At 44.3% G+C, this 27813-nt stretch overlaps 2 protein-coding genes across 2 annotated transcripts in view; both read left to right on the plus strand.

Annotated features, from left to right (window-relative positions):
• Window positions 1-21832, plus strand: part of TELO2 (telomere maintenance 2) — a 35856-nt gene extending 14024 nt beyond the window's left edge. Inside the window, exons 10-21 of the mRNA XM_073645952.1 lie at window positions 2572-2672; window positions 2748-2837; window positions 3436-3524; window positions 3995-4083; window positions 4174-4290; window positions 9581-9652; window positions 10027-10191; window positions 10983-11074; window positions 20491-20590; window positions 20701-20765; window positions 20855-20970; window positions 21490-21832. Coding sequence (XP_073502053.1) covers window positions 2572-2672; window positions 2748-2837; window positions 3436-3524; window positions 3995-4083; window positions 4174-4290; window positions 9581-9652; window positions 10027-10191; window positions 10983-11074; window positions 20491-20590; window positions 20701-20765; window positions 20855-20970; window positions 21490-21596 — 1203 coding nt within the window. The 3' untranslated portion in view covers window positions 21597-21832. The remainder of the gene's footprint in view (window positions 1-2571; window positions 2673-2747; window positions 2838-3435; window positions 3525-3994; window positions 4084-4173; window positions 4291-9580; window positions 9653-10026; window positions 10192-10982; window positions 11075-20490; window positions 20591-20700; window positions 20766-20854; window positions 20971-21489) is intronic.
• Window positions 21833-22823: 991 nt separating this feature from the next.
• Window positions 22824-26012, plus strand: LOC141161180 (nuclear factor 7, ovary-like). Its single transcript, XM_073645954.1, has one exon. The coding sequence runs from the start codon at window positions 22917-22919 to the stop codon at window positions 24180-24182; it is 1266 nt and encodes a 421-aa protein (XP_073502055.1). The 5' UTR covers window positions 22824-22916; the 3' UTR covers window positions 24183-26012.
• The last annotated feature ends 1801 nt before the right edge of the window (window positions 26013-27813 follow it).

Below are 27813 nucleotides of genomic sequence, written 5' to 3' on the forward strand. Positions count from 1 at the left end.
AGGCCCCGAGGCCATGCCTCTCTATCCAGAAGGATAGATCAACCTCTCGACCCTCTACCATTAGTGATCTCTCCCCCTTCTTTGGAGCCTCCAGAAGGCGCCGTTGCAACATGCCGTCCCCAAAGCCCGGAGACAAGGAGGATGCCCTATTTGCCCCGGAGGTGACACTGGCATAACTCTGGACAGGTGTTGCCACCCCCGGGGGGCAACCGGACCAGTGACCATATCAGCCCGAACAGCAACACCATTACCCACCTCCATCTCACCCTCCACCAAACCAGCAACCACACCACTAGACAATGAATTAGCCTCATTCACCCCCACCACCACATTCATTCCTGCTGGACCAGTAACAATGGCGGATGACATGTTGACCTCTGCATCAGGCACAAGGGGCTCAGTCACCTCCATAGAACTGGAGGCGACCTCACCCCCGGTCTTATGTGTGCCCTCCACATCATTGGTCGGTAATTTCCGCTGTTTGGCATTCGGAATAATGTGCTGCTGATCTTTAGATGCTGTTAGGCGCCGCTGATCTTTAGCATCAGGATCTTCCGGACCAGCGACGCCAACACAAAATAGCACTTTCGTGGGAGGACCGGAACGCTCAGCCCCGACAGCCCCCTCACACTGCCGTCGCTTCTCAACTAAGTGATCAGCGGCAACAGCATTCAGAGGCGCCGAGGCTACCGGAGCTGCCCCCGACACCGGGCTGCTCCCCCCTCCCACTGAGGAGCGCACCACAGCATCGTGGCCTGATGGAACGCCCACCGCCGGGCCGCCCTCACTGTCCAGCCTCTCGGCTGATGCACCTCCTGCTACGTCCCCACTACTACAAGCAGAGACGGAGCTCTGCGCCTCACTACCGCGCTCTGTAATCTCCCCGCGCCTTTGCACCGGATCCACAGCAGAACCCGGGCTGGGCTGGGCAACGGGGCTTATACAGCGAGCTGAGCCTGCCGCCGACTGAGGGGGTACAGGGAGGGGGGCATATACGTATCTTACCGCCTCCTGCAGCTTTGGCTTGGTCTTCTTTGCCTTTTTGTGGCCCCCAGGTGCCTCTTCTGGTAGATCGTCACCAAGATGGACGTTTTGGAGGCACACTGGGGACTCCAGGAGCTTAATCTCCGCCATTAGCGCCCCTCCGTGGCCGCTGCTGTCACTGTCCTCCCCAGAGCCGGCAGAACTGCGACCGGATGTCACTGTCACCTGTCCTGCAGGGAGCTCGCTGCACTTGGCCTGCGGGTGACTTTGCAGGCTGCCAGGTGGGGCTTCCTGCTGGTCATCATCACTCTCATCATCCACCTGGCTCTCAGGCTGCAGCCCCATCTGCCTTTGCTCTCTGGTATCAGCCATTTCTCTAAAGCGGTCTTCATTTATTAGTTTTTCTTTGAAATGACCACTCTGCTCCCTGATGTCAGCTTTCCTCAGTTCCAGCAGGTGAATCTCGCTGGTCAGTCGCTTTACCTCGGCCTGGAGTTTAGCCTTGCTCTGTTTGGAGGCCCCCGCAGCTTTGGCGCTTGTGCAGCGCAGCTCCTCCCGGAGCCTCCTGATGAGCTTACTGGCATCTTCATACTCACGGAGGCGGATCATGACCAGGGAGGCATAGGTGGACACAGACTCCCGGGGTCCCTGCAGCGCCCAACCCCCCTCAGGGAGGTCGGCCTCACCTCCGTGAGCACTCCGCTTTCCTCCGGAAGGAGCACAATCTTGCACGCCGCTGTCAGGCTTTACCTCCATGCTGGAAGCCTTGCGGCTTCTAGGGGTCTCCACAATCCCGGGAGGAGTAGGAGCCACATTGCTGCAACTCCTGGTGCAGCGTCTCACCCCCGAGTCCTCTGATGTGCAGGCCGGTTGCTGGTTTCTTCTGCCCCCCGCCGGCCTGGTTCGGGAAGCAGAAGCCTGGGACTTGGCTCCTTCACTCATCCCAGAAACCAGCTCTCCCTCCGGGATAGAGAGAAAGCAGGTCCCCAGGTGGAGAGGTGTTGGTTCTCAGAGATCAGGAGCTCACAGCAGGATCTGCAGCCACCATACCCGTAATCACCACACTGACTAGCAGCTGATCAGAGCTGCACCCAGTATGATGCTGGTGCAGTCACTGTGTACATACATTACATTACTGATCCTGAGTTACATCCTTTATTATACTCCAGAGCTGCACTCATTATTCTGCTGGTGCAGTCACTGTGTACATACATTACACTACTGATCCTGAGTTACATCCTGTATTATACTCCAGAGCTGCACTCACTATTCTGCTGGTGCAGTCACTGTGTACATACATTATATTACTGATCCAGAGTTACATCCTGTATTATACTCCAGAGCTGCACTCACTATTCTGCTGGTGCAGTCACTGTGTACATACATTATATTACTGATCCTGAGTTACATCCTGTATTATACTCCAGAGCTGCACTCACTATTCTGCTGGTGCAGTCACTGTGTACATACATTACATTACTGATCCTGAGTTACATCCTGTATTATACTCCAGAGCTGCACTCACTATACCGTTTTTGGAAACATGCATCAGTCTAAACCTACAAACTTAAAATGTTCATCTTATAGTATCAAGAAAATGAGGAAATCAAAGATCTGAAGTCTCTGCTGACTCCTCCATCCGTCTGTGCAGCGGATCCTGCGGAGGCTGTGACGGTTACATCTGAGAGGTAAATGGATGACGTGGAGTTCACCTTCGTGGTTCCTCCATCTTCATCATCCCGTGGTCATGTCATATATTACAGCTCCTGGTCCGCACCTGAGCCTTCTAAGAATAATGACAAACTGGATGGAGAACCCAAAGCGGACACCGGAGCGGACTCTGAACTGGACAGGTGAGTGACCGGCGGAAAAGCAGTTGATAAAGATGGCAGGATGGGCCACTATATGCCACTATTATCATGGTACTATAAGGAGGCATTATGTGGGCATTATATGGCGGTATTATCCTGTCAATGTTTAGTGGTATTATGTGGACTGTATATGGCAGTATTATCCTGGAAGTTTACAAGTGGGCTGTATATAGTAGTAATGTATTGGTACTGTACAGTAGTATTATGTGGGCTGCATATGGCAGTATTATTTTGGATGTGTACCAATAGTATTCTGTGGGCTGTACATAGTCATGTTATATTGGTACTATATAGTTGTATATGTAGACTATATGGTAGCATTATGTGGACTGTATATGGCAGTACTATTTTGGTACTGTATAATGATATTCTGTAGCAGTATTATATTGGTATTATGTTATAATAAAATCAATCTATTATTGTCCTATCTTGGCATTATAATAGTGAGGACCCTGTTTTGCTATTTCCTATTCTGTCCGATATATCACAGCCGGCCTGTGCCCTCCATTTTTTTTCTTCCATTTATTTTTGTGCTTTAGTTTTTATTTTCTGACCGTTGTCTCCTTATTCCCACGGACAGTGATGATGACCTGTCTCCATATGACATGAGCACCGACACCGAGCTGAAGAAAAGCAAAATTCCTGCGTATATCCGGGACTGTATGGAAGGTGGGTGATCACACGGAGTAGAGAAAAAAATCTAAATATTTTGTCATCCTCAAAAGTAATGTTATATCGCTATGATAAGCCATCACTTTCTTATTGGCGGGGTCCGACCTCCGGGACCACTGACGCTAGCAGTCACCCGAGCGGCATTTTCTTAAGGATTAGTGATAGTCCTAGGAGTCAGATCTCTGCTATTTAGAAAGTGCTGACCTATCATAACAGGTCAGCACCAGGTAATCCCCTTTAATGTGATAATCCCCTTTAATGTGACGTCTTACCCAAAGGGGTTTTCCAGTTTTGTAATATACTTTTTTTAGTTTCGAGATGCGTGTTTGCTCCCGAGTTGTCGTCATCTTGTCCGTGCTGAAGAATAGGAAAACTTTCTAATAAAGTTCTAGAACGTTTTCACTGATGCCGTAAATTATCTAGGGTTACATATAATTTTTTTTTTATATGATTTTCTATTTCTTTAGTGCTGCTTTCAGAAGATGTGGAAAAACTAGAGTTAACCATGGCTTCAATATCCTGCTTGATTCGATCGAACCCTTCTGCAACCAAAGAGGTAAAAAATGGAGACCAAAAAAAAGAGAAAAACAACCATGAATATATGGTACGTGATAAATAATAATGGTTCTCTGTCATCTCCGGTTAGGTCAGCACCGAGCTTGTCAAAATCCTCCTGCACCTCGATGACCGCCCCGGCATGGAAAACTTCCCACAGCTGAGATATGCAGCCATGGTATCTGTCACCGTTATTGATCCTGTACCCGTAAGTGTCTTCACGCATTATGTACTATTAATATATGGTTTGAAGTTGGGAAACTTTGGTATAGTGGGGAAAATCCCCTTTTTGAAATGATGTACATCCTACATCGGGTGCTGATTAATGGAACAGAGCTATCTCCACACATGGTGCCTGTCAGCTGTGTTATACAGCCGGCATCCACCTCTAACTGCAGCTACCTGAGAAGCTGGATCGCTTCTGTTTAACCCCTTTAAAAGCCATTGTCAATCTATGACAGCAATATTTAAAGGTATTCCCATCTCCTATTCCAATATGTGGTAGGTGGAATAATATTAGCAAATACCTCCACTTAGAAATGTAGTAGTATAGGTCTTCTGATTTGCTATGTCGCTTATCATATATATATATCATGGAAATTGAGGAGTCGGAGTTGGAGTCAGAGTCGTAGGTTTGGCTTACCGACTCCACCGCCCTGGATATAAGCCACATAATACATTGACTCGATGTGTACACACATTACATTACTTATCCTGTACTGATCCTGAGTTACATCCTGTATTATACTCCAGAGCTGCACTCACTATTCTGCTGGGATATATAATACCCTGCAATTCTGTCAGATAATACTCAGTTTCTTCCTGAAAATGATTGCAATCACAAATTCTTTGGTATTATTATCTTCATTTAATTTGTTTTCAATGAAAAAACACAAAAAGAATTGTCCTAAAGCCAAATTGGATACAATTCCACACCAAACCTAAAAAAGGGGGTGGACAAAAGTATTGGCACTGTTTGAAAAATAATGTGATGCTTCTGTAATTCGTGTAATTAACAGCACCTGTAACTTACCTGTGGCACCTAACAAGTGTTGGCAATAACTAAATCACACTTGCAGCCAGTTAACATGGATTAAAGTTGACTCAACCTCTGTCCTGTGTCCTTGTGTGTACCACATTGAGCATGGAGAAAAGAAAGAAGACCAAAGAACTGTCTGAGGACTTGAGAAACCAAATTGTGAGGAAGCATGAGCAATCTCAAGGCTACAAGTCCATCTCCAAAGACCTGAATGTTCCTGTGTCTTCCGTGCGCAGTGTCATCAAGAAGTGTAAAGCCCATGGCACTGTGGCTAACCTCCCTAGATGTGGACGGAAATGAAAAATTGACGAGAGATTTCAACGCAAGATTGTGCGGATGGTGGATAAAGAACCTCGACTAACATCCAAACAAGTTCAAGCTGCCCTGCAGTCCGAGGGTACAACAGTGTCAACCCGTACTATCCGTCGGCGTCTGAATGAAAAGGGACTGTATGGTAGGATACCCAGGAAGACCCCACTTCTTACCCCGAGACATAAAAAAGCCAGGCTGGAGTTTGCCAAAACTTACCTGAGAAAGCCTAAAACGTTTTGGAAGAATGTTCTCTGGTCAGATGAGACAAAGGTAGAGCTTTTTGGGAAAAAGCATCAACATAGAGTGTACAGGAAAAAAAAGAGGCCTTCAAAGAAAAGAACACGGTCCCTAGAGTCAAACATGGTGGAGGTTCCCTGATGTTTTGGGGTTGCTTTGCTGCCTCTGGCACTGGACTGCTTGACCGTGTGCATGGCATTATGAAGTCTGAAGACTACCAACAAATTTTGCAGCATAATGTAGGGCCCAGTGTGAGAAAGCTGGGTCTCCCTCAGAGGTCATGGGTCTTCCAGCAGGACAGTGACCCAAAACACACTTCCAAAAGCACTATAAAATGGTTTTAGAGAAAGCACTGGAGACTTCTAAGGTGGCCAGCAATGAGTCCAGACCTGAATCCCATAGAACACCTGTGGAGAGATCTCAAAATGGCAGTTTGGAGAAGGCACCCTTCAAATATCAGGGACCTGGAGCAGTTTGCCAAAGAAGAATGGTCTACAATTCCAGCAGAGCATTGTAAGAAACTCATTGATGGTTACCGGAAGCGGTTGTTCGCAGTTATTTTGGCTAAAGGTTGTGCAACCAAGTATTAGGCAGAGGGTGCCAATACTTTTGTCTGGCCCATTTTTGGAGTTTTGTGTGAAATGATCAATGATTTGATTTTTGCTTCATTCTCTTTTGTATTTTTTTCCTTGCAAGAAAATTAAATGAAGATCATAATACCAAAGAATTTGTGATTGCAATCATTTTCAGGAAGAAACTGAGTATTATCTGACAGAATTGCAGGAGTGCCAATACTTTTGGCCACCACTGTGTATGTGTGTGTGTGTGTGTATATATATATATATATATATATATATATATATATATATATATATATATGTATATATATATAAATTGTCTTATCCTGTCTGTCTGTCTGTCCAGGAAATCCCGTGTCGCTCATTGATCCGGCAGCGGCCAATCAGCGCCGCGGGATTTCTGAAAAAAGATGGCGGCTGTTAGCGGCTCATCTGCCGGACGGAGGTCAGCGGCGATGCAGCGGGGAGATGAGCGGTGCTAGCAGCACAACTACCCCGACCGGCGCCGCTGACCTCCATGCGGCTAATGTCGGAAGATCAGCGGCTTGGCCCGCTGATCTCCCGACAGCAAGTGTGAATGGAGGACCGGGGAGCGGCGCCGCCGGTCGGGATGCTTCTGCTGCGAGTAGCCGCTCATCTCCCGGCTTCTCGTAGCAGAAGGAGCCGCACAGGCAGCGCCGCTCCCCGGTCCTCGCTAATACGGAGCCGCACAAGCAGCGCCGCTCCCGGGCCCACACTAATACGACGCTGATTGGTCGCAGTGGCCGGCCGTGACCAATCAGCGAGATGTCCGGCAAATTTAAACGCCGCTCTGCTGATTGGTCGCGGCCGGCCACCGCGACCAATCAGCAGAGCGGCGTTTAAATTTGACGGACATCTCGCTGATTGGTCACGGCCGGCCACCGCGACCAATCAGCGAGATTGGCGCCAAATTTAAACAACGCTCTGCTGATTGGTCGCGGTTACCGGTCACGAATAACCAGCATTATTGGCGACAAATTTAAACACCGCTCTGCTGATTAGTCGCGGCCGTGACCAATCACCATTATTGGCGCCAAATTTAAATAACGCTCTGCTGATTGGTCGTGACCGCCGGCCGCAAACAATCAGCATTATTGGCGCCAAATTTAAACCCCGCTCTGCTGATTAGTCGCGACCGCCGGCAGTAACCAATCTGCGATATAGGCGCCAAATTTAAATACCGCTCTGCTGATTGCGCTCGGTCGGCCGCATACCTATTCTAGAATACCCGATGCGTTAGAATCGGGCCACCATCTAGTATATATATATATACACACACTGCTCAAAAAATAAAGGGAACACTTAAACAACAGAATATAACTCCAAGTAAGTCAAACTTCTGATTGACAATCAATTTCACATGCTGTTGTGCAAATGGAATAGACAATAGCTGGAAATTATTGGCAATTATCAAGACACACTCAATAAAGGAGTGGTTCTGCAGGTGGGGACCACAGACCACATCTCAGTACCAATGCTTTCTGGCTAATGTTTTGGTCACTTTTGAATGTTGGTTGTGCTTTCACACTCATGGTAGCATGAGACGGACTCTACAACCCACAGAAGTTGCTCAGGTAGTGCAGCTCATCCAGGATGGCACATCAATGCGAGCTGTGGCAAGAAGGTTTGCTGTGTCTGTCAGCGTAGTGTCCAGAGGCTGGAGGCGCTACCAGGAGACAGGCCAGTACACCAGGAGACATGGAGGGGGCCGTAGGAGGGCAACAACCCAGCAGGAGGACCGCTACCTCCGCCTTTGTGCAAGGAGGAACAGGAGGAGCACTGCCAGAGCCTTGCAAAATGACCTCCAGCAGGCCACAAATGTGCATGTGTCTGCACAAACGGTTAGAAACCGACTCCATGAGGGTGGTACGAGGGCCCGACGTCCACAGATGGGGGTTGTGCTCACAGCCCAACACCGTGCAGGACGCTTGGCATTTGCCACAGAACTCCAGGATTGGCAAAGTCGCCACTGGCGCCCTGTGCTCTTCACAGATGAAAGCAGGTTCATACTGAGCACATGTGACAGACGTGACAGAGTCTGGAGATGCCGTGGAGAGCGATCTGCTGCCTGCAACATCCTTCAGCATGACCGGTTTGGCAGTGGGTCAGTAATGGTGTGGGGTGGCATTTCTTTGGAGGGCCGCACAGCCCTCCATGTGCTCGCCAGAGGTAGCCTGACTGCCATTAGGTACCGAGATGAGATCCTCAGACCTCTTGTGAGACCATATGCTGGTGCGGTTGGCCCTGGGTTCCTCCTAATGCAGGACAATGCCAGACCTCATGTGGCTGGAGTGTGTCAGCAGTTCCTGCAAGATGATGGCATTGAAGCTATGGACTGACCCGCCCGTTCCCCAAACCTGAATCCGATTGAGCACATCTGGGACATCATGTCTCGCTCCATCCACCAACGTCACGTTGCACCACAGACTGTCCAGGAGTTGGTGGATGCTTTAGTCCAGGTCTGGGAGGAGATCCCACAGGAGACCATCCGCAACCTCATCAGGAGCATGCCCAGGCGGTGTAGGGAGGTCATACAGGCACGTGGAGGCCACACACAATACTGAGCCTCATCAGGAGCATACCCAGGCGTTGTAGGGAGGTCATACAGGCACGTGGAGGCCACACACAATACTGAGCAGCATTTTGACTTGTTTTAAGGACATTACATCAAAGTTGGATCAGCCTGTAGTGTGTTTTTCCACTTTAATTTTGGGGGTGACTCCAAATCCAGGCCTCCATTGGTTAATAAATGTGATTTCCATTGATGATTTTTGTGTGATTTTGTTGTCAGCACATTCAACTTTGTACAGAACAAAGTATTCAATGAGAATATTTCATTCATTCAGATCTAGGATGGGTTATTTCAGTGTTCCCTTTATGTTTTTGAGCAGTGTGTGTGTGTATGTCTGTGTATATATATGTGTGTGTATATATATATATGTACTATACAAGTTAGGTATTTCCATAATCATACCGACCTGTAAAATCATATTTCCGGATCATTTTCACTGCACAATGAACATCGTGAAAGGGAAGTCCCCCCCCAGAAAATGGTGGTTTCAATCAACCTTGTCTTACAAAAAGAAGGGGAGTAAAAAAATGAATGTACAAAAATGGAAAGTTGCCCGGCAAAGAAAGGGTTAAGAGTATATAATTAAAGGGCTATTCACATCTTGGACTTTTATCCACACGGTGCAGATTTTGGTGCAAAAATTGCATCAAAATCATATCGATTCCTCTGACATTTACCGTCCATCCAACCTGTGTGAACAGCACAACTAAACCTTCCGCTTTTTTTTTCTTCTCTTCAGGTGTCTCAGTTTCTCACCGGAGAATTCTACTCCTTAAACTACAGCCTGCGACAGCGGATGGATATATTGGATGTACGTACGTCCTATATTTTTCTGTGTCTGCAGCTCCTTTACAGTCCGATGTGTCTCCATGGTGACAGACTACAAACAAACGCCTGCGTTGTCAGATCCTGCAGTCACGCTCTCTTCCATTTGTTCCCTACAGATGACGGGCAGTATGACTGCAGGATGGATGTAATGTAGTTTATCATGGAGACACATGGATCTGCATAGGGGCTGTGCGCTCAAAACCATAGTAGACTTTAATTTGCAAAGTTTTATGATATTTTAAATGCTTAGTGACAATGCAAAAGAAATTGGTTGGCAAGGTAGACTTATCCTTTAACCAATAACGACATTTGGTGATGTAGACATCATTTATAGAGAGGCTTCTCCTCCATCATCAGGTTTTAGTGGCTGCAGCTAAGGAGCTGGCGGAGGCCCCAGAGGCAGTGACAGGCAATAGCCGGCCTTCAGGTAGCCCACAAGGGAATGTTAAAGATGACGCATCCGTGGACTGGAGGAAACTTGTAGAAGAGAGGATTGCAAACAAGACCAGACGCTTTGCCAAGGTGGATACAACATAAATATTGTATGGTATAATTATCCTCTATCTCTGTATGCAAACAGCTCCCCCTGGTGGTGGCTGCAGACAGAATCTTATTCTGAATCTCTGTATGCAGAGAGCTCCCCATAGTGGTGGCTGCCGACAGAATCTTATCCTGAATTTCTGTATGCAGAGAGCTCTCCCTAATGGTGACAGCAGACCAACAGAATCGTATCATGTATCTCTGTATGGAGAGAGCTCCCCTTAGGGTTGGCTGCAGACAGACAGAATCGTATCATGTATCTCTGTATGCAGAGAGCTCCCCCTAGTGGTGACTGCAGACAGAATCTTATCCTGAATCTCTGTATGCAGAGAGCTGCCCCTAGTGGTGGCTGCAGACAGAATCTTATCCTGAATCTGTATACAGAGAGCTCCCCCTACTGGTGGCTGCAGACAGAATCTTATCCTTTATCTATGTATGCAGAGAGCTCCCCCTAATGGTGACAGCAGACCGACAGAATCATATCATGTATCTCTGTATGCACAGAGCTCCCCTTAGGGTTGGCTGCAAACAGACATAATCTTAAACTGAATCTCTGTTTGCACAGAGCTCCCCCTAGTGGTGGCTGCAGACTGACAAAATCATATCATGTATCTCTATGCAGAGAGCTCCCCCTAGTGGTGACTACAGACAGACAGAATCTTATCTTTAATCTTTGTATGCATGCAGTGTCCTTTAATGGTGGCTGCAGAAAAAGGCTTATAACTGAGTGTTGGGTAGTGTAATCTTTTGGTCTGTCTCTATTTTCATTTTAGGGTCAAACAAGTACCACTCAAGGATCCACAGCAAACAGATTTCATGTAGTTGTAGGGCACTTCTTCTTTCCACTTATACAGAATTATGACAGGTAAGTTATCCATGTACATTTTATGTTTCTTCATTTTTCCACTTTTAATAATTAAATTTGGTCCAGTGACAAACGTGTTAGTCAGGTGAGTAAGAAAACTGATACAAGGAAAAAGTTGTTTAATTACCACTGCAGCCAATCACATTGATTCTTTACGGTCTCGTAAAATAAGATCTGCAATTTGATTGGTGGCTACTTTTTCCTTGAGCCATGTTTGATGTGGAGCTGTGCCCTCTTGTCACCCGAGCCGCACACTTCTCAGATGTCTTTTGGGCAATCAATGACTCAGACCCCCACAATCTACAGTCATCACCAGTGCCTGCACAAAAAAAGAATTATATATACAGTGTATGTGTATGTGTGTGTGTATGTGTGTGTATATATATATCTATATCTATATATATATATATATATATATATATATATATATATATATATATATATATATATATATATATATATATATATATCTACAGTACAGACCAAAAGTTTGGACACACAACATTTAAAGATTTTTCTGTATTTTCTTGACTATGAAAATTGTACATTCACACTGAAGGCATCAAAACTATGAATTAACACATGTGGAATTATATACTTAACAAAAAAGTGTGAAACAACTGAAAATATGTCTTATATTCTAGGTTCTTCAAAGTAGCCACCTTTTGCTTTGATGACTGCTTTGCACACTCTTGGCATTCTCTTGATGAGCTTCAAGAGGTAGTCACCGGAAATGGTCTTCCAACAATCTTGAAGGAGTTCCCAGAGATGCTTAGCACTTGTTGGCCCTTTTGCCTTCACTCTGCGGTCCAGCTCACCCCAAACCATCTCGATTGGGTTCAGGTCTGGTGACTGTGGAGGCCAGGTCATATGGCGTAGCACCCCATCACTCTCCTTCTTGGTCAAATAGCCCTTACACAGCCTGGAGGTGTGTTTGGGGTCATTGTCCTGTTGAAAAATAAATGATGGTCCAACTAAACGCAAACCGGATGGAATAGCATGCCGCTGCAAGATGCTGTGGTAGCCATGCTGGTTCAGTATGCCTTCAATTTTGAATAAATCCTCAACAGTGTCACCAGCAAAGCACCCCCACACCATCACACCTCCTCCTCCATGCTTCACGGTGGGAACCAGGCATGTAGAGTCCATCCGTTCACCTTTTCTGCGTCGCACAAAGACACGGTGGTTGGAACCAAAGATCTCAAATTTGGACTCATCAGACCAAAGCACAGATTTCCACTGGTCTAATGTCCATTCCTTGTGTTCTTTAGCCCAAACAAGTCTGAGGCTGGTGACTCGGATAAACTTATCCTCAGAAGCAGAGGTGACTCTTGGTCTTCCTTTCCTGGGGCGGTCCTCATGTGAGCCAGTTTCTTTGTACCGCTTGATGGTTTTTGCAACTGCACTTGGGGACACTTTCAAAGTTTGCCCAATTTTTCGCACTGACTGACCTTCATTTCTTAAAGTAATGATGGGCACTCGTTTTTCTTTACTTAGCTGCTTTTTTCTTGCCATAATACAAATTCTAACAGTCTATTCAGTAGGACTATCAGCTGTGTATCCACCTGACTTCTGCCCAACACAACTGATGGTCCCAACCCCATTTATAAGGCAAGAAATCCCACTTATTAAACCTGACAGGGCACACCTGTGAAGTGAAAATCATTTCCGGTGACTACCTCTTGAAGCTCATCAAGAGAATGCCAAGAGTGTGAAAAGCAGTCATCAAAGCAAAAGGTGGCTACTTTGAAGAACCTAGAATATAAGACATATTTTCAGTTGTTTCACACTTTTTTGTTAAGTATATAATTCCACATGTGTTAATTCATAGTTTTGATGCCTTCAGTGTGAATGTACAATTTTCATAGTCATGAAAATACAGAAAAATCTTTAAATGAGAAGGTGTGTCCAAACTTTTGGTCTGTATATATATATGTGCATATATATATATGTATACATTTATTTATAAAATGTATTAAAATATATATATATTTTTATATTTTTAATATATATATATTTAGAGTGCTGCCTCATTTTTTCCATTTAGTTATACATACCGTATATTCCGGCGTATAAGACGACCTGGTGTATAAGACGACCCCCCTACTTTCCTGTTAAAATATAGAGTTTAGGATATATTCACCGTATAAGACTACCCCTTTTCCAACGCATACCAAACACCGGTAAAAATAAAAAAAAAACAGATTTGAATTTAACATGGTCCTTTTTTAATTTAAATTCTTATGACATGCAGGTATATAGCAGGAAAACTGTCACTCATAAACATATTAACCCCTTAATAACATCTGACATACTAATACGCGTCTGTGCCCTGGGACTTAAGAGCCAGACCCGTATTAGTACGTCATCGCGATCGCGCGCGCACACAGGCTGTGCGGGCGCGATCGCCGCCGGGTGTCAGCTGATTGTCACAGCTGACACCCGGTACTATGTGCAGGGAGCGGTCACGCACCGCTCCCAGCACATTAACCCCCGCGATGCTGCGATCGAAGTCGATCGCAGCATTGCGGAGGCAAGGGGAGGTGATCGGCGATACTCACCTCCTCTTCCGGCTTCCAGCGCAGTCTGCAAAGGCTTCCCGGGTGTTGCCATGACAACCCGATGTCGTCATGACAACATCCGGGTCACCAGAGAGCAGGAAGATTGCTTGGACATGCGCAGTGCATCTCCAAGCAATCTTCACACTGTGCACTTCTGACAGCCTTCATGGCATAGGGATAGTGCTCCATTCCTGTGCCATGCAGGCGATCAGAAAAAAAAAGTGAAAGTCCCAGAGTGGGACAAAGTAATAAAGTGGATAAACTGTGTGAAAGTGGAAAAAATAAAATAAAAAAATGTGCAAAAATATTATAAAAAAATAAAAAAAATAATACACCAAAAATAAAAATATAATGTACCCATCAATAAATATTATTATAAAAAAAAATAAAAAAAAAACAATAAAAGTACACATATTTGGTATCGCCGCGTCCGGAACAACCTGACCTATAAAACTGTCCCACTAGTTAACCCCTTCAGTGAACACGGTAAAAAAAAAAAAAAAAAAAAACAAGCAAAAAACAATGCTTTATCACCATACCGCCAAACAAAAAGTGGAATAACACGCGATCAAAAAGACGCATATAAATAAAAATGATACCGCTGAAAACGTCATCTCGTCCCGCAAAATACAAGCCGCCATATAGCTCCATCAGCCGAAAAATAAAAAAGTTATAGCTCTCAGAATAAAGCGATACTAAAAAATATTTTTTTCTATAAAATAGCTTTTATTGTGTATAAGCGCCAAAACATAGAAAAATTATACAAATGTGGTACCGCTGTAAACATACTGACCCGAAGAGTAAAGCTGCCTCATCAATTTTACCACACGCGGAACAGAATAAAAAAAAAATAAAAAAAACAATTCCTGAATTGTTGGTTTTTGTTTATTCTGCCTCCCAAAAATCGGAATAGAAAGCGATCAAAAAATGTCACGTGCCTGAAAATGGCACCAATAACAACGTCAAGTCATCCCGCAAAAAACGAGCCGTCACATGACTGTCTGCCAAAATCTGGAAAAATTATAGCTCTCAAAATATGGCGATGCAAAAACTAGATTTTACAAAAAATGCGTCTTTTAGTGTGTGACAGCTGTCAGTCATAAAAACCCCATATGATTCTGGCATTGCTGTAATCACACCGACCCGAAGAATAAAGTCGTCTAATCACTTATACCGCACAAGGAACGGCGTCAAAAATAAACTCTTGGGTTAGGATTGGGCTAGGGTTAGGGCTGGGTTTGGGGCTAGGGTTGTGCTGGGGCTAGGGTTGTGCTGGGGCTAGGGTTGTGCTGGGGCTAGGGTTGTGCTAGGGTTAGGGCTGGGGTTGGGATTTTTTTCAAAAGTAAGAAAAAAAGATGACGATATGGCGACTAGTGTTGAGAGCAAGTGCTCGCTACTTGAGTTTGCATCGGGTGCTCTGGTATGCATTGAGTATCGTGGGTATTTGAGTGACATGCTCGAGTCTCTGCCCCATATGCTTCGCGGCCAAAAAACTTTACGGGGATTGCCTGCCATGCACGAGCGATCCCCGCATGTTTTTTTTTGGGTGTCTAATAACCGTGAAACATGCGGAGCAGGGACTCGAGCATGTCACTCAAGCACACGCTGTACATGGTGCATACCTGAGTACCCGATGCAAACTCAAGTAGCGAGCACTTGCGCTCAAGAATAATGACAACTTATTCAATATGATGACCTAATGTAAACAAATAATGTGCCGTACCTCTGGGTTCAAAATGTTCACTATACACCTTAATAAAATCCTTGAGGGGTATAGTTTCCAAAATGGGGACACTTGTGGGGGAGCTCCACTGTTTAGGCACATCACGGGCTCTCCAAACGCGACATGGTGTCCGCTAACAAATTGAATGGAAAATCGGCTCAAATTGTTAGCGGACGCCATGTTGCGTTTGGAGAGCCCCTGTGTGCCCAAACATTGGAGCTCCCCCACAAGTGACCCCATTTTGGAAACTAGACCCCCCAAGGCACCTATCTAGATGCATAGTGAGCACTTAGAACCCCCAGGTGCTTCACAAATTGATTCGTAAAAATGAAAAAGTGAAAATAAAACACTTTTTCATTTTTACGAATCAATTTGTGAAGCACCTGGGGTTCCAAGTGCTCACTATGAATCTAGATAGGTGCCTTGGGGGGTCTAGTTTCCAAAATGGGGTCACTTGTGGGGGAGCTCCAATGTTTGGGCACACAGGGACTCTCTAAATGCAACATGGTATCCGCTAACAAATTGAATGGAAAATCGGCTCAAATTGTTAGCGGACACCACATTGCGTTTGGAGAGCCCCTCTGTGCCCAAACTTTGGAGCTCCCCCACAAGTGACCCCATTTTGGAAACTAGACCCCCCAAGGCACCTTTCTAGATGCATAGTGAGCACTTGGAACTCCCAGGTGCTTCACAAATTGATTCGTAAAAATGAAAAAGTGAAAAAAAAAACACTTTTTCATTTTTATGAATCAATTTGTGAAGCACCTGGGGTTCCAAGTGCTCACTATGAATCTAGATAGGTGCCTTGGGGGGTCTAGTTTCCAAAATGGGGTCACTTGTGGGGGGAGCTCCAATGTTTGGGCACACAGGGACTCTCCAAATGCAACATGATATCCGCTAACAAATTGTCGGCTCAAATTGTTAGCGGATATCATGTTGCATTTGGAGAGTCCCTGTGTGCCCAAACTTTGGAGCTCCCCCACAAGTGACCCCATTTTGGAAACTAGACCCCCCAAGGCACCTATCTAGATGCATAGTGAGCACTTGGAACCCCAGGTGCTTCACAAATTGATTCATAAAAATGAAAAAGTGTTTTTTTTTTCACTTTTTCATTATTACGAATCAATTTGTGAAGCACCTGGGGGTTCCAAGTGCTCACTATGCATCTAGAAAGGTGCCTTGGGGGGTCTAGTTTCCAAAATGGGGTCACTTGTGGGGGAGCTCCAAAGTTTGGGCACACATGGGCTCTCCAAACACAACATGGCGTCCGCTAATTATTCAAGCAAATTTTACAATCAAAAAGTCAAATGGCGCTCCTTCCCTTCCGAGCCCTGCCGTGCGCCCAAACAGTATTTTTTCCCCAAATATTGGGTATCTGCGTGCCCAGGGGAAATTGCACAACAAATTTTGGGGTCCATTTTTTCTTGTTACCCCTGTGAAAATAAAAAAAATTGGGTCTAAAGTAACATTTTTGTGAAAAAAGTTAAATGTTCATTTTTTTCTTCCACATTCAAAAAATTCCTGTGAAGCACCTGAAGGGTTAATAAAGTTCTTGAATGTGGTTTTGAGCACCATGAGGGGTGCAGTTTTTAGAATGATGTCACTTTTGGGTATTTTCTGTCATAAAGACCTCTCAAAGTGACTTCAAATGTGATGTGGTCCCTAAAAAAATGGTTTTGTAAATTTTGTTGGAAAAATGAGAAATCGCTGGTCAACTTTTAACCCTTATAGCTCCCTAACAAAAAAAAATTTTGGTTCCAAAATTGTGCTGATGTAAAGTAGACATGTGGGAAATGTTATTTATTAACTCTTTTGTGTGACATATCGCTCTGATTTCAGGGCTTAAAAATTCAAATTTTGAAAATGGCAAAATTTTCAAAATTTTCGCCAAATTTCCATTTTTTTCACAAATAAACGCAAGTGATATCGAAGAAATTTTTCCACAATCATGAAGTACAATATGTCACGAAAAAACAATCTCAGAATCAGGGGGATCCCTTGAAGCGTTCCAGAGTAATTACCTCATAAAGTGACAGTGGTCAGAATTGTAAAAATTGGCCCGGTCATTAACGTGCAAACCACCCGCGGGGCTTAAGGGGTTAAAATAGGGAGGACCCCACGTCATTTTTTGGGGGGGTCCCCCATTCTAATAGCTAGTAAAGGCTAGGTATTCAGCTGGGGGCTGATATTAGTAGTCTGGGAAGCTCCGTGGGTATTACCCCCTTCCCAGACTTCAAACATCTGCCCCAGCTGTCTGCTTAACCTCCGCTAGAGACTATAATGATGGTTGATCCCACGCCAATTTTCTTTTTAAAAAATCCTTTATTTTAACACTAAATGACAATTGAGGGGTTAATAAAGATGCAGTCCCTAAATTATTATTAATTTTGTAATTAATTTTTCCCAAAAATGTTGACGTGGGCTTCGCCATATTTTTGTGTCCAGCCAGGTACAGCAGGCAGGAAAGGGCTGCCTCCAACCACCAGCTGCCTATTTGTACCTGGCCGGACACAACAATATAGGGAAGCCCTTTTTTTTTTAATTATTTCATGAAATAATTAAAAAAAAAAAGACGTGGGGCTTCGCCCTATTTTTGTGTCCAGCCAGGTACAACTAGGCAGCTGGGGGCTGGAATCTGCAGCGCAGGGAGACCCAAGATTTCTGGGCCACCCCCGCTGCAAATTGCAGTCCGCAGCCGCCCCAGAAAATGGCGCGTTCATAGAAGCGCCATCTTCTGGCGCTGTACCCTACTCATCCAGGGCCCTGGTGCGGTGGCTCACTGGGTAATAAAGGGGTTAAGGCCAGCTTGGCATTATCAGCTGGCCCTAAGCCCGAAATTCATGGGGTCACGCCAATATTAGACATGACCGCCATGAATTTCTAGTAAAGTAATTAAAAAAAACACAAACACCCAGAATAAAGTCCTTTAATTGAAATAAAGACACAATTTTTTAATGTTCTAAATTAAACCATACTTACAGTCACGCCCATTCCAGCTGAAGCCAACGATCTCCTGCAATAAAAGTAAAATAATAAAGCAACCTCATCCTTACCTCTCCATGGTTCCCAGGACCGATCCAGCTCTGCTACATTCACATGACAGGCTGGACCGCAGCAGAACGCTGCCATCCAGCCTGTCATCCCGCAGACACTGAGAAGCGCAGGCGTGCTTGCGCTCCTCAGTGTCTGGCTGTGACTGCATCCAGATGAGCCGAGATCATGTCCAATGAACTCGGCTCACCTCATGCACGTCACTGACAGCGTGGGAAAATTCTCCTGCTCCCCGCATGCACAGTAGAAGTTTCCCACGCTGTCAGTGACGGACGTCCAGGAGGTGAGCTGAGTTCATTGTCGGCTCATCTGGATGCCGTCACAGCCAGACACTGAGGAGCGCAAGCATGCCTGCGCTTCTCAGTGTCTGAGGGATGACAGGCTGGATGGCAGCGTTCTGCTGCGGTCCAGCCTGTCATGTGAATGTAGCAGAGCTGGATCGGTCCTGGGAACCATGGAGAGGTAAGGATGAGGTTGCTTTATTATTTTACTTTTATTGCAGGAGATCGTTGGCTTCAGCTGGAATGGGCGTGATGGTAAGTATGGTTTAATTTAGAACAATAAAGAATTGTGTGTTTATTTCAATTAAAGGACTTTATTCTGGGTGTTTGTGTTTTTTTTAACTTTGACTATGGGGTTAGTAATGGGGGTGTCTTATAGACGCCTCTCCATTACTAACCTGGGCTTGATGTCAGCTGGCATTATAAGCTGACATCAACCCCAGCCCTATTACCCCACTGCCACCGCTACAGGGCTGTGGGAAGAGCGAGGCTAAGTGCCAGAATTGGCGCATCCTATGGATGCGCCATTTCTGGGGCGGCTGACTGCTGGTGTTTCTAGCCTGGGAGGGGGCCAATATTCATGGCACCCTTCCTGGGCTATTAATATCAGCCTCCAGCTGTCTACCTAGCCTTTGCTAGCTATTAAAATAGGGGGGACCCCACGTCATTTTTTTGGGATCCCCCATTTTAATAGCTAGTAAAGGCTAGGTATTCAGCTGGGGGCTGATATTAGTAGTCTGGGAAGCTCCGTGGGTATTACCCCCTTCCCAGGCTTCAAACATCTGCCCCAGCCGTCTGCTTAACCTCCGCTAGAGACTAAAATTATGGGGAACCCCACCCCAATTTTTTTTTAAATAAATCCGTTATTTTAACACTAGATGACAAGTACAGTAACCAGCACTGTCACTGTACTTCATATATATGTGACTGACATGTTTCTATCTATCTAATCTATGTGTGATGCTCTATCTTTCTGTTATAAATTGTTGGGTACAGATGCTGAATTGCCGGCCGGCTTTTTTAAAGAGACGGTGCATGAAAACACTATTATTTGTTTTAATAAATCCTTTACACTAAATGACAAGTACAGTAAGCAACACTGTCACTGTACTGCATATATATGTGACTGACATGTTTCTATCTATCTAATCTATGTGTGAAGCTCTATTCTTTCTATTCTAAATTGTCGGGTGCCGGCTTATGCCGCTGCTGAATTGCCGGCTTTTCATATATTGTCACAGAAGCGATGCGAACTTCCCTGCTCCGGACACAGCGCAGCGCTTCTGTGACAAGTGAAAGCTGTCGGCACAGAAGCCCTGCGCTGTGTCCGGAGCTGGGAATACGCAGCGATGTGTCAGTTTCAGCACAGAAGCGCTGACTGTCTGGACCTACCGCCGCCGTATTTTAACTCCCTCCACCTTATATTAACTCCGACATGGCAGGGATACGGCCACGGCAGCTTATTAACACCCCCAGAGTATCCCCGCATGTCAATTTCTGAAAGTTCAAAAGCATTACCGGCGTATAAGACGACCCCAGACTAGACAGAAGATTTTTCAGTCTTCAAAAGTCGTCTTATACGCCGGAATATACGGTATATCTCACCAATTAAATGTTCAGTTATTTTTTTTTTAAACTAATATATTAATATTAAAAACAACTTTACCAATACTTAGCTACAATGCTACAATCGGTCATAAACTTAGCAGTCACGTGCGCATCTAGCTAATGACCAATGAGGCAAGTGATTGGCTGCAGCGGTCTATTTTTTGTGACAATTCTTTTTATACTTCTTTCAAGGCCCATCGTGACATTTGATCTCCTGGGGGATGATCGCCTGATCCTTGGACGACTAGTTCACACACTGGGCATCCTGATGCATTTGGCTTTAAATGCTGCGGTAGTGTATATGAGTGTGGAGGATACGGGTGGACTGAGAGGAGGGACATCCTGCTCGTATAGTTTTATACGGGGGGCTGCTGTAGTAATTCTGCTCTTGTGTTTTCCCAGATTGCTTCTCAGATAGGGAAGTCATTGCTGGAGTTTGTCTGGGTCCTTCGCCTTCATACTGACCCGTACGTGCGTAGTATGTCCATATAGTGCCCATACAGAATGTATATACACATGTACGGTGATCAGCTTTATCTTATGTCTTCTTTTCCAGGTTTGTGAGACAGGGTCTTCTCTTCTGTGTCTCCACCATCCTTCTTAGTGTTCCCTGGGAGCGACTCATGACCGACATGTCTGAAGAGGTGCTGGAAATGAAATGCTGGTTGGCCGGTAAGATGGATGAGAAATGTCATAAAGCATAGGCAAGTCTCATTGCATCCCGAATAGAAAGGAGCGGTTTGACTTGTGCTGCCCTGGTCAGGCGTTCCGTCCGATCCTTCTTGACAGGTGGTCTTTACCTCTGCGTCGGTAATCCTGGCTGCTTCTTGGACTTACTACAACTTTATGGGGTCTATTAAGCTTTAGACACCCCCAGGATGCCACTGAAAGCTTGCCCTGCGCAGAAGTGAAAATTTCCTGCCGCAAAGGTCTGGACTGGGGCACAAATCACATTGCCCAACTCTAATCCTGCATTGTTGCTTCCTTTCAATCAATACTGTGTAGATATGTGCTGGAAGGTCCGCGCATCCTCCATATAGGAACTATAAATAAAATCTGTATACAGCAAGCTCCCCCTAGTGGCAGCTGCAGAAAGAGAGATTTTTATTATTTACCTCTACTTCTATGCAAATGGTAGCCAGTGGTTTGGAAACTATGAAATTAGCTTGGATGTACATTTTTTTTTTTTAGATGTGGCCGAGACAGACGCTGATGAAGACTGTCGTCGTCTTGCCATGAGTGGCCTGCTGCTAATGGAGAAATTACAGAGTAACCTCCAGTTACCCCCCGATATGTGACCCTCTGAGCAGATGTATGGCGGAAACGGAGAACCTCCTATGTCTGCATTATCCAATATCCGCTACATACAATCCCCAATAATCCGGCACATGGGATTGGTGCTGTGTTAGATGCCAGATGAGCTGTAATCCCAGAGTTTTTCTATACAATCTGTATCCTATTGGTTACGGATTAACCACAGGAGCCGAGAGATGGGAGACGGATGAAACCGAGAACATGACTACTATTCCTATGTTACTTATAGGATTATGTCAAATAAAGACATTTTCTACTATCATTGTTTTCTATATATTTTTGGGGGGGTTCCTAATACATAAGTGTGTGGTGTTGCATGTTTCAGTTACAAAATGCTCATTTTAATACATTTTACAGCCATTCTGACATGTATTTTCAAAGTGAGTACACCAGCCTCATCAGGTCTAAGAGATCTATCTATTAACAATGTATTAATATTACTTTGTATTAGAGAAATCTGTGGATAGATCCACTTTTAAGGGGTAATCGCTTCTGCTTCAGGAGGTGAGCGGGGCTCTGGACGGGACCCCTGAGTAGTATCGTCTCCTACCTCCTGGAAAATGCTACTTTTATTTTCAGTCTAGAATTTGATCTGTTTTGCAGATTTCTCAATCCATCCTGTTTTTTGTGCTTTGTTTTCAATTTGCACATCTTCCCTATAGACATGAGAGGCTTTGCAAGAAAAAAAAGGACAATTTGCTCGAATTTGTGACTGATCTGCTGCGGATGCAGATGTGAAGAATTATTTAAAAAAAAATAAAAAAATAGAATAACATACTCATCTTCCATAGCGATTTCTACGCTCCTAGCAGGACTTTCATGTTGGTTTCGCCACATTGCGCTTATCAGGGGCTCTAGCTGTCACATGCAATGGAAGTTGCGAGTCTGCCTGGAAATTTGCAACAAGATTTTGTGTAGATTTGCTGCAGAAGCGTTTTGATGAAATCCACAATGTGTGAACATACTCTTATAAGAAAAGTTGTTCTAGATTTCTTATTTCTTTGCTAATAAAAGCAGACATGTCAGGAGAGGTGACCGGACTTCTTGAACACCCATGACCATGATTTTGGACTGGGATGTCCGTGATGGTCAGGGGTGCACATAATGTAGCCAGAGATACAACTGTATTTGTGCTCCGTTGTCACTTCTGCATATTTGCTTTCATTTTTATCTGGTAGAACTGGAAATATGAGTCATGGTGACTTGAATCCTGGGAATACTAGTCGACGCCTCTGGAGTGAGTGCAGCACAGGAGATCTGCCGTGGCCGTGAAATCTGCTTTTCGAGCTTTTATTCTTGCCGCAATGGAGTCGCTGAGCGCCGAGCTGATCTGCCCCATCTGTCTGGACCTCTATAATGATCCCGTGATGCTGAACTGTGGGCACAATTTCTGCCAGGAGTGCATTAATCTTGCCCTGGATATTCCCAATAGATCTACAGACTTTAAATGTCCCGAGTGCAATACGGTGTTTCTCCAACGTCCTGCCCCGCTGCGAAACCTGAAGCTGCGAAACATAATTCTCCATCTACAAAAGGCTTCTCACAACAAACTACAACGTTCTCTCTTGGACCTTAACAGGAAGCAAGAAGACACCGAAAAGAGGCTTCATGGCCTCAACGAACAGAAAAGTAAAATTCACGAAAGCTCACAGGCTTTGGAAATCGTCTTGAACACATTTTTTACCATGATAAAAAAAGATATCAGGAGATCCCAGAAGATTGTTTTGGGGGAAATTTCTAGGAAGAAGGAGCACGCGCTGGTGCAGGTCTCCAAATTCATGGAGGAGCTGGAGATAAGGAAGCACGAGCTGTCCAGGAGGATACACAAGACGCAGGAGCTGCTCCTCGGGGGCGGTCCTCTAGTGACGTCACTTCTGGAGCCTGAAATAGAGGACAGGAACCTGCAAAGTGACAGCGTTGCGATTTTTTGGGATGAAACGCCCATCAGTTTGGCTTTTAAGAGGTGCTTGTCCGGGGTGGTTCATATGTTCTCTGAATTAATTCAAAGAATGCCCGAGCCAAAGACTTTGGACATAGTCCTGGATGTAAAAACCGCCTGTAAGGATATACACGTATCGCCTGACTGCAGATCCGCCTCTAATATCAGCGGCCATCAGGGGCGTCCAGAAGGGCCGGAGCGCTTTACAGTCTGCCAGATCTTGAGCACCAGTAGCTTTTCAACGCAGCATTATTGGAAAGTGGATGTCAGTAAAGCCGAGGAATGGATTGTCGGAGTGGCTTACCATAGCATGGGCCGGAAAACGCTGAGCAGTGACGCCTACATAGGATATAACGACAAGTCGTGGGGTCTGGAGTACCGCCAACGCCTTTCTGCTCTCCATAATAACACGAGGCAAGAAGTGACTGTGAACTCTCCCGTCAAGCTGCTCGGGGTCTATGTGAACTATGAATCAGGACTGATATCTTTTTATCAGCTCAGCGATCAATTCAGACACTTGTTTAGCTTCTCTGCCACCTTCACCGAGAGACTTCACGCTGCCTTCTGCGTGTTCCCTAATGCTTGCATAACAATCCGAAAAGGAAAGCCATGGGCAAAGAAGGATCGTTAAATGCGTTGACGCCCAGAATTATACCCTCTTTTGCCAACTTTTCCTATGTACAGCACAAACTTTTACATAAGGTGGTTAGTGATGTGTCCCTGTAATAGTCCTGGTGGTCTAGAGTAGTGGTCTAAAGGTGCAACCTGTTGCATAGGGACTCTGACTCCTTATAAAAGGTCTGGCAGCAGTATTTACCGACAAGGTCAGAGGGGGGGAGTTAGGGACAAATCTAGCTTTTCTACCCCTTAGACAAAATTTTTAATTGCTATCCCCTCCTGATTTTTGTACAGAATAATCTTTCCTGTGCTGTACACGTATAGTACCGCCATTTTATGCACATAAATAGTGCTGCTATGCTATACACATACTGTAAACACCATTGTTATACTTTACACAATATTACTTTACCTAAAAAATGCTATTGCTCCATGTAAGCATAAATAATGCTGTTCTGCCATACGCATACAGTAAATACTACTGCTATGCTGTATACACAATATTACATTATTTAAAAAATACTGTTGCCCTATACATGAGTAAATAATGCTGCTATGCTATAGACTAAATGTAAATACCACTGCTATTCTGTATACACAATATTACATTACCAAGCCAAAAACTTGCCCCATATATGTATAGATAGTGCTGCTATGCCATGCACATACTGTAACTACTACTGCTACGCTATATGCACAATATTACATTGCTTTAAAAAATACTGTTGCCGTATACATGCATAAATAATGCTGCTATGCTATATACCAAATGTAAATACCACTGCTATACTGTATGCACAATATTACATTACCTAGCAAAAAAAAACCTGTGCCATATATGCATAAATAGTGCTACTATGCCATGCACATACGGTAAATACCACTGCTACGCTATATACACAATATTACATTGCTTAAAAATATACTGTTGCACCATATATACATAAATAATGGTACTATGCTATCATCCAACTGTAAATAAGACTGCTAAATACACAATATTTTATTACCCCAAAAAATACTGTTGCTCCATATATGCATAAATAGTGCTGCTATGTCATACTGCTACGCTATACACACAATATTATATTACTTAAAAAAAATGCTGTTGCCCTATATATGCATAAATAATGCTGCTATGCGTTACACATACTGTAAATACCACTGCTACACTATATACACAATATTATATTACTTAAAAATTACTTTTGCCCTATATTTGCATACATAGTGCTGCTATATTGTGATTTTACTGACTTTTATGCCCTCTTGGAAATTTTGAGGTCATGAGAGGGTAAGAAATGATCTTACTGCAACCACGTATGCATCATTTATCCTGTCTCAGCCCATGGTATAGGGAGTGTTTATATCCATATTTAGGACAAATACTAAGCAAAAATACCAAATTATATATTCATTATAAAATATTAAAATTAAAATATTTGCCCTTGGCCAATAATCATAATGCTGCCATCATGTACACACAGTGCCGTCATTTATGATACACACACTGTTACCATAGACTACAATACAATAATACCATCATACAGTGCAAATAGATAATGGCACCACATAATTCATTAAAGTGAAACAATATAAAGCTTCCATGTAATAAATGTGATTATAAATAATGCTGACATACAGTACCCATAAATTATATGGTTATATAGTACTGCTGTATACACAGCTCATTAAGTACCATGTATACATTGCTACTTAATTGTCATATTGTAAGAAATTTGATAAAGATGAGTTGATTGTTATTACCGTAGTCTCTATTCACACCGTATCATTGGGCTTTATCGGAAGTATAAGTTCGGTCAGCAGGAAAATACAGTATATCCAGTGTTGTAGTGTGGGTTAGACAATACTGAATCATGCACTGCAGGTGATTTCATACTTTCTCCTTTCATTGGTTATTCATCTGTCATCTCTGTCACAGCTTATGCAGAGCTCAGCAGTCAAGATGAGTTTGTTATCAACTGTTGCACTCTGCATAGGCAGTGATCAAGATGACAAAGCTCTAATCATTATAGCGAGCTTTTGTCATTTCTGCTGCTGCCTATACAGAGTGCTGCAATCAAGATTAGCTTGTCATTGGCTGCTGTGCTTTGCATAGGCAATGACCAAGATGACAAAGCTCAATTCATAAATACTGCGCTTTGTCTTTTCTGTTGCTGCCCATATAGAGCGCAGAAGTCACGATGAATATGTCATCAGCCGCTGCGCTCTGCATAAGCAGTGACCAAGATGACGAAGCTCAATACAGGGTGGGCCATTTATATGGATACACCTAAATTAAATGGGAATGGTTGGTGATATCAACTTCCTGTTTGTGGCACATTAGTACAGTGCTGGCCAAAAGTATTGGCACCCCTGCAATTCTGTCAGATAATACTCAGTTTCTTCCTGAAAATGATTGCAATCACAAATTCTTTGGTATTATTATCTTCATTTAATTTGTCTTCAATGAAAAAACACAAAAAGAATTGTCCTAAAGCCAAATTGGATACAATTCCACACCAAACCTAAAAAAGGGGGTGGACAAAAGTATTGGCACTGTTTGAAAAATCATGTGATGCTTCTCTAATTCGTGTAATTAACAGCACCTGTAACTTACCTGTGGCACCTAACAGGTGTTGGCAATAACTAAATCACACTTGCAGCCAGTTAACATGGATTAAAGTTGACTCAACCTCTGTCCTGTGTCCTTGTGTGTACCACATTGAGCATGGAGAAAAGAAAGAAGACCAAAGAACTGTCTGAGGACTTGAGAAACCAAATTGTGAGGAAGCATGAGCAATCTCAAGGCTACAAATCCATCTCCAAAGACCTGAATGTTCCTGTCTTCCGTGCGCAGTGTCATCAAGAAGTTTAAAGCCCATGGCACTGTGGCTAACCTCCCTAGATGTGGACGGAAAAGAAAAATTGACGAGAGATTTCAACGCAAGATTGTGCGGATGGTGGATAAAGAACCTCGACTAACATCCAAACAAGTTCAAGCTGCCCTGCAGTCCGAGGGTGCAACAGTGTCAACCCGTACTATCCGTCGGCGTCTGAATGAAAAGGGACTGTATGGTAGGATACCCAGGAAGACCCCACTTCTTACCCCGAGACATAAAAAAGCCAGGCTGGAGTTTGCCAAAACTTACCTGAGAAAGCCTAAAACGTTTTGGAAGAATGTTCTCTGGTCAGATGAGACAAAAGTAGAGCTTTTTGGGAAAAAGCATCAACATAGAGTGTACAGGAAAAAAAAAGAGGCATTCAAAGAAAAGAACACGGTCCCTACAGTCAAACATGGCGGAGGTTTCCTGATGTTTTGGGGTTGCTTTGCTGCCTCTGGCACTGGACTGCTTGACCGTGTGCATGGCATTATGAAGTCTGAAGACTACCAACAAATTTTGCAGCATAATGTAGGGCCCAGTGTGAGAAAGCTGGGTCTCCCTCAGAGGTCATGGGTCTTCCAGCAGGACAATGACCCAAAACACACTTCCAAAAGCACTATAAAATGGTTTGAGAGAAAGCACTGGAGACTTCTAAGGTGGCCAGCAATGAGTCCAGACCTGAATCCCATAGAACACCTGTGGAGAGATCTCAAAATGGCAGTTTGGAGAAGGCACCCTTCAAATATCAGGGACCTGGAG

This window comes from Phyllobates terribilis, unplaced genomic scaffold, assembly GCF_046119375.1.
Source record: "Phyllobates terribilis strain yellow unplaced genomic scaffold, ASM4611937v1 Scaffold_9__5_contigs__length_417890890, whole genome shotgun sequence".
Classification (NCBI taxonomy): domain Eukaryota; kingdom Metazoa; phylum Chordata; class Amphibia; order Anura; family Dendrobatidae; genus Phyllobates; species Phyllobates terribilis.

Coding starts and splice junctions, on each gene's coding strand:
- LOC141161180 (XM_073645954.1), top strand. CDS start 22,917: ATGGAGTCGCTGAGCGCCGAGCTGATCTGCCCCATCTGTCTGGACCTC.